Source organism: Pristis pectinata, chromosome 2 (genome assembly GCF_009764475.1).
Source record: "Pristis pectinata isolate sPriPec2 chromosome 2, sPriPec2.1.pri, whole genome shotgun sequence".
In the NCBI taxonomy this organism is placed as follows: domain Eukaryota; kingdom Metazoa; phylum Chordata; class Chondrichthyes; order Rhinopristiformes; family Pristidae; genus Pristis; species Pristis pectinata.
In genome coordinates this window covers 40,910,734-40,925,086 of record NC_067406.1, presented here as the reverse complement: position 1 = coordinate 40,925,086, position 14,353 = coordinate 40,910,734, and the positions used below count along the sequence as shown (strand labels likewise).

Sequence of the window (14,353 nt, the reverse complement as noted above, 5' to 3'; positions counted from 1 at the left end):
GCATGAATTAAAGGCAAATCATGTTTGAATAAATTGAAGCAAAAGATTTGCTGGGCCATGGGGAGAAGGAAAGGGAGTGGGACTAATTGGATAACTCTTTCAAAGAGGTGGCCCATGTTTAGAATGGGCTGAGCAGCCCCCTGTATTGCATTGTTCTGTAAGTAGACAATGATTTATATGGACAAAATAAAGTTCTCATTCTTTAAAATATCTCCATGTATTTAAATATGCAATATTAGGGGAAACAATTTAGTAACAGATTATTAGACATTATGTATACGTGGGATTAATTGCTCATTTGTGGGCACATTAACTTTCAGTGACCTCTTCAAGACTTGGGAAATTCAAATGGTATGGAGAATCAGATAAAATATTTTAAAAAAATTATCTCTCCATATCTAAATGGTAAAAGATTGTTATAATTCTTTGACCCTTGCAAAGCTGCTAATGGGAAGATTAAAATAGACACGAGTTGGACAAAAGAAAGAAAACAGTAAATTCAGGAATGGACTTTATGCCATGTAATTTATGGGGATTTAAGTAACAGATTCAACAGCCTCCTACCAAACCTTGGAAACCTTTTCAAAACTCAGTGAACTTAAAAAAAAGAAACAAAACACACTAGTACCCATTTTTCTTTACTGAGTCAAAGTCCCCACTGAGCGAAAGAATAATCTTTAAAGGAACTTTTGTATCACAACCACTTTCTAGATCCACCCACACCACCCCCGGACAGACCATCCATGCACTCTCCCTCACACCTTTACTGCAAATAAGTGTGAAAAACCAGAAAGAGAACAAGCAACCAGCTAGCTCTTGATTTCCACCAACCTCACCACTTCCCTTACAACTACAGTTCATACACTTGTCAAGGAAAGATGTTATTTATTGTTTATTACTATGAAGAGGATAAGGAGGGTTAATTAGTTCTGGTACCAATCACAATGGGTATCACTGATGATGCTAGGTAGAATGGCTTGTGTGTTGCATGGTGAACAAAGGAAACAAAAAAATGAAGGAGATTCAAAACAAAGCTTAGTGATGATAATCGATCTGATGAAATAGAGGTTAGAGTTCAGTGCCTATTGAAAAGAACATGAGATATGCCTTAAAGATTTTTCAAAAGCCATAGAATTATTAAGATTTGAATGGAGCATGGTCAGAGCAGCTAAATGACTGGGTGGGGGTGGGGGGGGGGGGGAGGGAAAGAGTGCATGAAGTAAGGGACAGAAAGAAAGAAATACAAGGGAGAGAGAGTGAAGTAGGAGGGAAAGAGAGAAAAGTACAAGGGAGGGAGAGTTTCCACTGGTAACAGAACACTTTCAGGTGAGGCTAATGATTTTAAACGACAAAAAAAGATTACCTGAAAGTTAACGTGTACCCTTCCCTACTTCCACTGACACGTATCAAGAAGCAACCTAAAGGTTGGTTTGCCAACAGGTTTTCACTTTCACTGCAATTCAAAGTATAAAAATGTATTATGTGGTACACATTTGCAAATAAAGAAGAAACACCCAAAATAAGACAGAGCAAAGAATATTTAAAATAAAACTGACATGACAATAAAGACTGCCCAACTTCACTAAAGCCTTGGTCCAGGTGTGGTTGGAAGAAAGTCTATTGATTCAGCACTCACTGCCGACCACACATTAAGTCTGTACTTCTCTTTACTGCATCACCCCATTGCCAATTTCAGCCCAATTATCAGTGGGTGAGATTTTGCAAGACAGGTTAAGTGCCAACACGTCAGATGGCTTGAATAAGTCTTGCCTACAAATCCAAAATTGCTTTAGCTTTGTGTTCTTTCATATTTCTGGTTTTTGTCATCTTGCTGAAATAGAAAATGGTACATGCAATATAGATTTATTTGCCTCTGTAGCATTAATTAACATCTGCCTAGATATTGGATTGCATTTTTATGTATTGCACATTTCAACTTCCAGGAAAAATAAAGCAAGTGAAAATTGGAGAACTTGCCACATGGAATATATATGATTGGACTTCCACTTGTCTGTCTGATAAACACACATAAGCAAGATGTGCGCAGGTGGCAACCAATGACATGGAACACACGTTGAGCCCCTTCCATAAATTTCAACAGCATGTGCCTGGCCTGCAGCATCTACACACCAGTCACAGAAGCAAGCTTTCATAGTGGCAGTTGAGTGCTGTTTCAGCATCGTTGGCACAAGAAAGCTGACTCAAGCCAGTCCAATTTCAATTACTTACCTGCCTCTCCCACAAACCCACATCAATTCTCAATCCCTAGTAACGATAAACTTCCCAAGCAGTGGACATCAAACACCAGGTATGTTGCCTGCCTGTAACTAATGCACTACTTTCAGTATCTTCAAGCAGAATTAGGAACCTGAAGTTTTGTTTAGTTAAATCATTCAATACCACATTTACAATCAATAACATTGACCATGGTATTGTGATTATCAATGTTAAGGATAAATCCCACCCAACTAGACTTAAACCACACTCACCGTCTTGTAATCATCCCATGAAACCAGCAAGGGAACGTGCCATTCTGAACTACTTTTCGAGCCTGAGTTTCTTTGAACCACCGAATTGTAGCTCGTTTCTTGTTAATTCGCTGCTCTTTCTCTGCCTGCTCTTGAAGCCAAGTACTGTTCATGTGCTCCCGAGAATTATCAAAGGGAGTTGCCTAAAACAAAAGCTTTGTTTATAGTAGGTATCTTAAATCAGTTAGATCTCCTACTGAGTCATTAAAGTGAACAGTGGAAGATACTAGCTATTGGATGTATAGCTGTGCCCATTGAAACACAGTTGAAATCTAAGGTCACTACTCATACCAGTGCTCTAAACACATGCAACAGAACATACAAACCTAAATATTAATCCCCGATTTCCAAATGATGGTGATCATCCAAATGTCCTTAGCTTTGGCTTAATTTGGTTTGTCAGCTAAGCTTTCAAATTGGGAAAATAGAAAAACGTGAAAAATAAATTTGTGGGGTCTGGCAGCCATTTTCATCCCTCCCCTTCAGACTCATCACCAACACTGTGGCCATATTTATTGAAATTATTCTAAAAGGAATGAAATTCTCTTCTCGTTAAAATGACAGGGATCAAAAATGATGAAAATTAAACTACAAAGTTTAACAGTCATATACAGAAAGAAAAGATGATTCAAATAAATTATTTCATGAACATATACTTCATAAATTACAATTAAAGATTTGGTGCAGTGGCATTAGTCTAAAGTCATTCTTTTAAGACAATTAAACTTTACAAAAAAAAAACTGTTTTGTGATCACTTGAAGCAAAATAATCCCTTGCTTTTCCTCTGAAGAGAATTCGAGACAGCTCAGTAATAATTCTAGCCCTGTAACAATCATTAATGGAATTGAAGGCAAATATTATCTTGGGTAGGAAATTGGGTCAGCGGCAAGTGATAGACAGTGGAGACAATAGGCACGTTCTCTAATTAACAAGATGTGATTAATGATGTTCCACAAGGATCTGTTTACAAAAGCACAGCATGGAAGGCAGCCATTTAGCCCATTGATATCAATTAGCCCCACATCTCTGCCCTTTCTTCATAGCCCTGCAAATTCTTTTCTTTCTGATATTTATCCAACCTCCTCTTGAATGCTACAATTGAATTGGCTTCCACCTCTAGCCCTGGCATGCATTTCAGACCTCCAACACTCACTGTGTGAAAATATTTTTCAAGTCATCTATGGTTTTAGGAACCAAGAACGAGGAAACATTTTTGGATGAGATAGAACATATCCAAGGTTGCTGATGACACACACAAAGTCAGTACATAGATGATAGCATAACATGAAGTAGTATCAATAGTTTAGCAACTAGTCAAAATTGTAGCAAAATAATTCAAAATAAGGCAAATATAATATTGGGCCTTACATGGATCATTTTAGGCTTATGGGTGAGAAAAGAGTACTTTCTAAATGGTGAAAAACTAACAACAATAGAGATCCTTTAAAAACTTAAGGCTTCACATACATAAATCACCCATTCATTGGCAGGTAAAGAAAATAATCAAAATGGACAACAGAATCTGGCCTTTATAAGGGTAGAACTTATTCTACAGTTGTTAATGCCTTTGTAAAGGTCTTGTTTAGATTAAATCTGGAGCAGTGAGAACACCATAGGTACAAAATTATGGGCATAAAGGGTGTGCATTTAAAACTTAACAGCAAAGCATTATGAACTGATGATATGGGAAAGTATTTAATTGGGGAAGGCTAATTACAATGGCATTAGGCAGGAACTTGGGACCGTAAATTGGGAACAGATGTTCCAAGAGAAATGCACAGCAGAAATGTGGACGTTGTTTAGGGAGCACTTGCATGGGGTTCTGGATAGGTATGTCCCACTGAGACAGGGAAAGGATGGTAGGATGAAGGAACCTACCATGAAAGGTGGAACATTTAGTCAAGAGGAAGGAGGAAATTTAGTCAAGGTTTAGGAGGCAAAAATCAGGCAGGGCTCTTGAGAATTATAAAGGTAGCCAGGAAGGAGCTTAAGATGAGACTTGAGAAGGGGACATGAGAAGGCCTTGGCAAGTAGGATTAAGGAAAACCCCAAGGTATTCAACACGTACGGGAAGAACAGGAGGATGACTAGAGTGAGTGTAGGACTGCTCAGGGATAAAGGGGGAAAAATGTGTCTGGAGGTGGAGGAGGTAGGAGAGGTCCTTAATGAATACTTTGCTTTAGTGTTCACCAGGGAAAGGGATTTTGACGAATGTGAGGTCAGCGTAGAACAGGCTAATGTGCATGTCGAGGTTAAGGAGGAGGTAATGTTGCAGCTTCTGAAAAACATTAGGATGAATGAGTAACCAGGGCCGGATGGGATATACCCCAAGTTACTGTGGGAAGCGAGGGAAGAGATTGCTGGCGTGTTGATGATCATCTTTGCGTCCTCCCTGGCCACAGGAGTGATATCAGAGGAATGGAGATGGTAAATGTTGTTCAAGACTGGGAACTATAGACTAGTAAATCTTACGTTAGTGGTGGGCAAACTATTGGAGAGGATTCTTAAGGACAGTGTTTACAAGCATTTGGAGAAGCACAGTCTTATTAGGGATAGTCAGCATGGCTTTGTGAGGGGCAGGTCATACCTCATGAGCCTAATTGAGTTTTTTTTTGAGGTGACAAAACAAATTGATGAAGGTAGAGCAGTGGATGTGGTGTATACAGATTTTAGTAAGGCATTTGACAAGGTTCCCTATGTTAGGCTCATCCAGAAAGTCACGAAGCCTGGGATCCATGGAAACTTGGCTGTGTGGATTTGGAATTGTCTTGCCCACAGAAGGCAGAGGGTGGTAGTGGATGGAGCGTATTCTGCCTGGAGGACAGTGACCAGTGGTGTTCCGCAGGGATCTGATATGGGACCCCTGCTGTTTGTGATTTTTATAAATGACTTGGATAAGGAAGTGGAGGGGTGGGTTAGTAAGTTTGCAGATGAGACGAAGGTTGGAGGTGTTGTGGATAATGTAGAAGGTTGTTGCAGGTTACAACAGGATATAGACAGGATGCAGGGTTGGAAGGAGAAGTGGCAGATGGAGTTCAGTCTGGAAAAGTGTGAAGTGATACACTTTGGAAGATCGAACTTTAAAGCAGAGTACAAGGTTAATGGCAGGATTCTTAGCAGTGTGGAGGAACAGAGGGATCTTGGGGTCAACATCCATAGATCCCTCAAGGTTGCTGCACAGGTTGATAGGGTTGTTAAGAAGGCGTATGGTGTGCTGGCCTTCATTAGTCGGCGGATTGAATTCAAGAGCTGCAAGGCAATGTTGCAGATCTATAAAACTCTGGTTAGACCACACTTAGAGAAATGTGTTCTGTTCTGGTCACCTCATTACAGGAAGGATGTGGAAGCTTTAGAGAGGGCGCAGAGGAGTTTTACCAGGATGCTGCCTGGATTAGAGAACATGTCTTATGAGAATAGGTTGAGTGAGCTAGCGCTTTTCTCTTTGGAGCAACACAGGATGAGAGGCAACTTGATAAAGGTGTACAGGATTATGAGAAGCATAGATAGAGCGGACAGCCAGCACCTTTTCCCCAGGGTGGTAATGGCCAATACCAGAGGATATCCATTTAAGGACAGAGGAGGAAAGTTTAGGGGAGATGTCAGAGGTAGGTTTTTAAACACAGAGTGGTGGGAGTCTGCAAAGCACTGCCAGGGGTGGTGGTAGAGGCTGATACAATGGGAACATTTGAAAGAGTCTTAGATAGGCACATGGACACAAGAAAAATGGAGGGTTATGGTCTGTGTGGGAGGGAAGGGTTAGGTTGATCGTGGAATAGATTTATATAGGTTGGCACAACATCGTGGGCCAAAGGGCCCGTACTGTGCTGTACTGTTCTATGTACCACAAGAGTCAAGTTGGTTAATATATAAAGGAGAGTTTGCACAAAGTAGGGCTGAATTCTCTGAATTTAGAAGATCAAGGGGCAAACTAATTAAATATTTTATGATAATGGCAACAAAAAAAAAATTACAGAGAGAAACTATTTCCTCTAGATGCAAGATTTTGATTTGGGTGCATACTCCTGAAAATTATTTAGGGTCAAGCCTTTCAGGACTGATGTTAGGAACCAATCCTACTTACAAAACTGAGAATGTACTCCCTCAAAAGGTAAAGACAATTAATGTTAGGTCAATTACTAATTAAAAATAACAATTTTTTTAAAAAATTGATCAATATATTGAGAAATTTGGGACAAAGGCAGATAAATGGAGTTAGGTTACAGATAAGCCTTGATCATATTGAATGGTTGAACAGACTGTAGGAGTTAAAAGGCCTACTTTTGACTCTTTGTTCCTATACTCCAATAAATGGTTAGGTCACTAATTTCATTATGTACAACAGCAATGATGGAAATGGACACTGCTGGCATTTCCCCCTTCCTGATAATAGTATGTAACCCTGTTCCAGACAGCTTAGCTATAAACCTCAAAAATTAAGCTTTGTCAAAATTAGTTGTTGACAAGCCAAAAACTTGCACTCTGGCACTTCTAAAGAGAGCAGTATGCTGAATTAAAATCTGACCAGTTCTTCTTCCAATAGAAATATTTGCAAATTTATTTATCACACATGGAGAATTCATACAGTAACACATCACAACTTAGAAGTGAAAAAATAATTGGGAAATCAAAGTACAATTTCTTCTTAGAAATATAAAAACAAGGCTCAAAGAAAAACATACCTCCACTAATTTACTCCGGGGTCTGGGAACAGGAGGCTGGACAGCTTTGTGAAATTTATCTACAGCTACAGCACGAGGTCGAGGGAGTGGCTTCTTTTTTCTTGGAAGTGGAACTGGTGGTGTAACTGGTCCTGCACAGTAAGAATTTTGATTAACAGATTAAAACTTTTTTTTTCTTTACATGCAACTGATTGCACACAACAGTGCAGATCGGTAATAACATCTCTCCTCACTGACAATCAACACAGGCGCACCAAAACGATGCATGCTTAGCCACTCTATTCTCTCATGACTGTGTGGCTAGGCACAGCTCAAACACCATCTATAAATTTGTCAAAGACACAACTGTTGTTGGCAGAATCTCAGATGGTGACGAGATTGCATTGGTGGTTATTCATGTCCATGTTCTTGTGCACAATTTAAATGATTGAGTACTTATTTTCATGCCCACTTAATTTTCTTTCCTTTATTTCTTATGTATTTAAATCAAAGATAGTAAATCCAAGGCGTTTTACAAGCTAGTAGAAATAATGGACTGTCACAACCATTCTTATTCTTGGCAAACTCAGTCCACTGAGTCTTCATCAGCCATTTTCCACTAATCCTACCCTAACCCATGTTATTCTCCCTACTTTCCTATTAACTCTCCCAGGATTCTACCATTCATCTACACACTAGTGTTAACTTACAGTGGCCAATTAACCTACCAACCCACATCTTCTTGGGATATGGGTGGAGAGAGAAGCATCCAGAGGAAACCCAAGTGGTCATAGGGAGGATGTGCCAATTCCACATTGATGGCAGAGGTCAGGATCAAACCTGGGTCACTGGAGCTACAAGGAGGCAGCTCTACTAACAATGTTGCTTGTGCCATCCAGCTTACTACTCATGTGTGTTATCCACCTTCTCTGGAGGAGAGGATGGTGGCTTAGAGAACCAAAAGACTAAAAAAAAACATTTTTCCCACTTGCTTTTGTTAGCAAGTTTGATTAAGAATATAAAAAGAATTGATCTGGGATTGATTACTTTTTTTTTTAAGAATTACATCATTGAGCTTTTTCCAATGAAACCCATTTGTGGTATTAGTACAAATGGGACATCCCTGGACAAGGAGGATAGACACAAGATATGTATTCAGGTGGAAATCTAACAGATTGGTGGAGAAAACCAGGCAGATCTCTGCTCCACCCTGAAGTACAACCCTTTGCCTAGCCCATAACTCCAAGAAAAAAAAGCCAATCTGCCCTGCCATTCATCAAGTTCATGGCTGATCTTCTACCTCAACATCATTTACCTGTATCATAGTAATTTCCCTCGATTCCCTTAATACCCAGAAAACAATAAATCTGTTTTGTATGATCGCAATAACCCCAAGAATTTCAAAGATACACCACCCTGTGAATGAAGAAGTTTCTCCTCATCTCAGTCCTAAATAGCCTATTCCTGGCAGCGACTGCTTGTTGTAGACTTCTCAGCTAGGGGAAAATCTCTATCAATCCTGTCAAGCTATGCAAGATCTTCTCCCATCCTTCTAAACTCAAGCCTGCTAGATCTCTCCTCATATGGCAAACATCGCCGTCCCTGGAACCAGAATAGTGAATCTTTGCTGCATCTATCTAGGCAAGTATTTTAAGTAAGGAGACCAAAACTGTACAGAATTCTCCTGGTGTGGAGTATTAATTATAATTATTAATTGTAGTAAGACTTTGTTACTCACGTGTTCAAATCCTCTCACAATAAAAACTAACATTTTCCTAATTGCTTGTTGCATCTGCATGTTATTCTCAGTAGCTTGTGTACATGCATATCTAGGTCCCTTTAAACATGAACACTCACCACTTAAAAATACACTGCTTTCTTGCATTGTACATCAAAATGGATGACCTCACAACTTCGATGTTATATTCCATCTTCCATTTTCTCCCCCAGTTTCTCAGCTGGTCTGCATCCCCTTGAAGCATCTTTATAACTTCATCCATAGTTATAACCCCACCTAGTTTAGTATCATCAGGAACTTTCAAATATGACATTTCACCCCTCACCCAAATCATTGATATAGATTGTGAATAGCTGGGTCCATGCACCAATCCCTGCGGCATCCCATTTATTACAGCCTGCCAACCTATTTATTCACACTCTTTCCTTTCTGTCCAATAACCAATTTTTAATCCATATCACTACTTTACTCCCAATTTTCTGTGCTTTACTATGTTAGCTAACCTCCTGTGTGGGACCTTATCAAAAATCCAAATACACCACACCTGCTGGTTCCTCCTATATATTCTATTAAGTGCATTTTCAAAGAACTTTAGTAGATTAGCCAAACATGATTCTCCTTTCATAAATCCATTGTGATTCCATTCAATACCATTATTCTTTTCTTAGGAATTCTGCTAAATAGATCCTAGCATTTCCTGATTACTGATATTAATTAAGTAATATTACTGATGTTAATATCAGTATTTTTCACCTCCTGTTACGTTTCCTGAATTTCCAAATGAGGTTTCCATTCCCAGGTTTAAACCCTCCCCAGTAGCACAAGCAAACCCTTTCAAGGTTATTGTTCCTGGCCATGTATAGGTTCACCTGCCCCAAAAATGATCCCAGTGGCTCAGAAATCTAAAGCACTCACTCTTGTATCCTCTCTCCAGCCATGTACTAATTTGATCTATCTTCCTAATTCCATTTTGTTACCAGGTGGGACTGGGAGTAAAACAGTGATTATTGTCTTTAAGGTCCTGCTTTTGAACTCCTTTCCTTGCTCCCTAAACTCTGCCTATAGCACTGCATCTCTTTCTCAACCCATGTCATTAGTACATATTTGGACCATGACCTCTGGCTGTTGGCTCTCCCCCTTCAGATTACTCTGCAGCCATTCAGTGATATCCTTGACCTTGGCAACATACCATTCTGGAGTCATGTTTTCAGCTGCAGAAACACCTTAACTACTGAATTCCTTATCACTATTACTCGCTCACTCTTCTTCTTCCCCTTCAGCATAATTGAGCAGTAGTGGTGCTGACTGGCTCCGAATGCTCTCCTCCAAGGAAGCATCACTAATAATGGCATCAATAATAATGGCAATGGGAGTAACCTGTAAGTGAGCAAGATTTTCTCAGGGGACTCCTGCCCTATCTCCCTGCTCCTCATGGACTGTCTGGCAGTTACCTGTACCCTCTGTCTGAACACTTGAGCCTCTGATGTGACCACATCAGTCTGAATGTACTATCCATAATGTTCCCCATTCTGAACAATTAAACTTAATTGATCAACAATGTGATATTGTAGCATTAGCATTAAGAACCCTTGCAGGACACTCAAATCCCACCTTCATTTTTCCATTCCATTTCCTGCTTTTTTCTTTCCATTTCTTGCTCCAATTCAATCTGATGTCTTTCTTCGATTTGTCTTTCCAGTTCCAGCCGACGCTGATTTTGTAGCTCGAGCAATAAAACTTTATACTTGCTTTGACAGCGGAATCTTTTATAACCTGAAGAATAAACAGCAAAATAAATTGGGCCAATTCAATTTGACAGTTCTCTAAGGCAATGATTTTATTAACTTAAAAGTAAAAATAAACATAAAATATAAACCTGTTATGAAGGAGAATAAGAGCAGCACAATTATGCAAGATAGTCTTTAAACTCTGATGAAATTTTTTGCTTAGCTGGATCAGAGGCATTCTCAAAGAGAAATCAACAGTCATTTTCAAGAGCAGAGAAAAGTTTCAACTTTGAAAATGCCTTTGTATGACTATAAGATTAACCTTTCACACAGAATATTCTATCAGAAACAGGCTACGTGCCCAAAACATCGATTCTGCTATTTATACTCCATGGTCTTTTTTCATCCATCCTATATTTTGGGGAAAAGAAGGACTCCTGCTCTTGATCAGTGGCTTTCGACATGGTTAGGAAAAATTTCAGGGAGCTTGTTAGTTGCTCTCAGTTTATCTTTAAGGAAATAATTTAACCAAAGAATGAGAACCACCAGTCACAGTATCCAATAAGATGTTGTGGCAACGTTAACTAACAAATATATGAAGTCAAAAGGCCAACATGAAAATCTTGTTGACAATAGCCCATTAAGACAGATAACACATTTTTTTTCAAGAAATTGGTGGCTGTTCCTGACCTGTTGCACATTAAGGTAATGGGCCTCCAACTACGTCTTTTGATATGAATCGCATAATATTGATGTAGCAACAGTTAACTTGCAACATACACCCAAAGCAGAATAGTGTTTGATTAAGGAGGGGTTCAGGGAGAGAGAGCTTGAGGAGAGATTATGGATGTCTAGGTGACATTGGTCCCAAAGCACTACTGGTCTTGTTCTTATTGTTGGCAGTAGACATGAATGGAAGGTGGTACCATCAAAGAGAGATTCTTGAATAGCTGCAAGCATTCTACAGATGATATACTACATCTGTGGTATACTAGTAATGGAGGAGGTGGATTCTGGGCAGAGTGACAGGCCAATTTGCTCTGTTCTGGATGACATCAAACATCGTGTTCCTGTGGCTGCTCCTATCCAGATGAACACAAGTATTCTACCACACTTCTGCCTTCAGCCTTGTTAGTGGTAGCAAGGGTCTGAGGAATCAGGAAGTGAACATCATGTCACAGAGCATCCTTGATATCAGTGTTGCTCGTCTGCTCTAATTTCTGTTCAACAGTGTTGTTGGAGACTCATTGATGATAATGCCATTGAAGCTTGAGAAATAGCAAAGCTTTTTTTTTGCTTGGGATGGTTATTACTTGTTGTTTATTCAGCACCATGCCTGTTACTTGTCAGCCCAAAAATGGCCATTATCTAGAGGTTAAATGAACTGTTTTATATGTGAAGGACTGGCAAATGGTGCTGAGGATTACTGCCTTTGAACTTTGCCCGGCACTAAGCAGAAATTCAGATTACATAGATCTCTAAAACTTATTTCAATGCATATTGATCTCCAGGTGTAGACAGGTCCGATCACAGCAAGGAACCGGAACTGCAATATTGGAGGGCAATGACTGTAAGCAAAGAATTAGAACCTGATTGTCCGATGTTATTTGGGGCTATATTCCTGGGAAATGGTCTAAGATAGCAAAATTTAGCAATTCACGGAACAGAGTTTGAAAGATATTTGAGAATTAAAATTGAAAATTAGTTCCTTTCAAGGCAATTGGACTACATCTCCTACAGTCTTCAAAACTTTAGGTTGCCATTCATCAATTCTGTTTCTTTAACCAAGTTAAAATATTACTAAAAACTTCAAAAAAGGTAAATTCTCCCTCATTAAGAACAAGTTTTAAGATCTAAATTGAAAGCTTTTTTGCTTACTTTTCTGGATAATTAATGCAGCTTTTTCAAGTTTTTCGATGCACTTTGCTAATTGATCCTGATGCCAGTATTTAAAGAATAGACGCGATTTTCTGCAGGAGAAGGGGAAAAAAAGCTCAAACTTGAAGAAATCAGTAATACAACACTAATTGGGTTCAAATATCATAAGACAGACATGGAGTGCAGGATTTGTTAACATAACCAGAATAAATTGGCTTACAAGAATGATATTTGGTTTATACACACACAGACTTCATTAATATTAATAAATATCGACAATTCAATGGGCAGAAATAGAGAATGGAATTTCAATCACCAGAATTGAATGGGTTAACTTGGGTTGGAGAGTTAAAAAGCCAGAAGTGTGAAACAGGAACCCAGCCCACCTCAAACCTGTCCATAAGTTGCTATAATAGAAGCAGGACAAGAGATAGATCTGGGTTGTGGGTTAATTGTTTAAATAATTCATGAAACCTTATGCCACCTTTAACAGTGGATTCTGTTTTTAAGCACAGGCTGCTGGGTCTCCCTGGGTTCAGGGATCACAGTAGTGAAAGGAGGCAGGAAGAGCAGAGGCCATAAGACAAGTTATTACAGGACAGTTTGTGGGCTGGGAGGAGCAGGAGGAATCCCTCCCAGCCCAAACAACTACCTAGTAAACCCTTTCCTCAAATAAGACCACAACCCTACCTCCTCTGCATCAGCTCCCATGGTAATTATCTGCAATCAAACTTCCCATGTATACCATTTAATCCCCATCATTGATTTGATTTAATCCTTAACAAAAGACTACATCATCACATCACTGGTCTTGATTGGTCTCAGTCTAGTACAGACTTGGACTTTGTTCTGCAGAGTTACTGTCTGACAGGCAGACACTTTATCAAGCAGGCAGGCTGTGAGTGGGAAGCTTTACAATAACAACTGAGACACATTCTTCAGTTCCTGTATATTCACATTTCCCAACTGCCAACCATTGTACCCCATTCTTCCCACCACTTCCTCCTTGCCTCGGAGTTAACATCCAGCCTGAAATTTCCCTATTTGCTTTATTAACACTTCTGAATTTGAGATTACAAAGAAAGAATGAGAATGCCAAACAACAGTTTATGTACAGATAAAAAGCTTAAGTTTAAATATTGGGAGAGCAAGTGCACGAGGAAGCATAAATTAGGCAGCAGAGCTTAACTGAAGTGATGTCAATGAAAGGTGAAGGATAGAACACTGATAAGAGGCATGGACATATTTGATTCTAATTGAAAATTATGCAGATATGCAGAAAATAGATGAAACAAAGTCCATGAATGTTGAATATCGGAAACCTGTAGAGCAGGAAATGCTGCAGTTGGTGACACAGCATCTAATAAAACACAGGCTCATGCTTTGGGCAGAACATTTTATGAACAAGACAGATTAAGGATCCCATTTCAAATGCCAACAACTTTTAGATCATAACTGATCTGTCGCTTATTTCTGTAGATCAGGGCATCATATTTCCAGTTTCATGTACCCATGAAACCCAGTTTCAGTACCCATGTGCGCTAAAGAATGAACAAGTATAGAATGCAAACTATCCAAGTTTTTAGTCTGTACTTCTGATACTTTCAGCAATGCTGCCCTTGGAATGCAACTTACCCAGATTTCCAGTCCTTCAGGTCAGTAGTTTGAAGAATAGCTAGACAACTGAGGTAGAAAGAAAACTCAATTTTACCATAAAGAATGGACACATTACATAAAAGGATAGTTCTCTGGAGATTACATAAAGACAGAATTAAAAGCAGAAAATGCTGGAAACACTCATAAGTCAGGCAGCATCTGTGGAA

General features: G+C 39.3%; 1 protein-coding gene across 1 annotated transcript in view; it reads right to left on the bottom strand.

The window, feature by feature from the left end:
- LOC127580669 (unconventional myosin-X) overlaps positions 1-14,353 on the bottom strand; it is a 139,625-nt gene that overhangs the window by 12,602 nt on the left and 112,670 nt on the right. Inside the window, exons 22-27 of the mRNA XM_052034353.1 lie at positions 14,166-14,213; positions 12,531-12,622; positions 10,537-10,698; positions 7,209-7,339; positions 2,490-2,671; positions 1,364-1,453 (exon numbers count right to left, since the gene is read on the bottom strand). Of these exons, the coding sequence (XP_051890313.1) occupies positions 1,364-1,453; positions 2,490-2,671; positions 7,209-7,339; positions 10,537-10,698; positions 12,531-12,622; positions 14,166-14,213 (705 nt within the window). The remainder of the gene's footprint in view (positions 1-1,363; positions 1,454-2,489; positions 2,672-7,208; positions 7,340-10,536; positions 10,699-12,530; positions 12,623-14,165; positions 14,214-14,353) is intronic.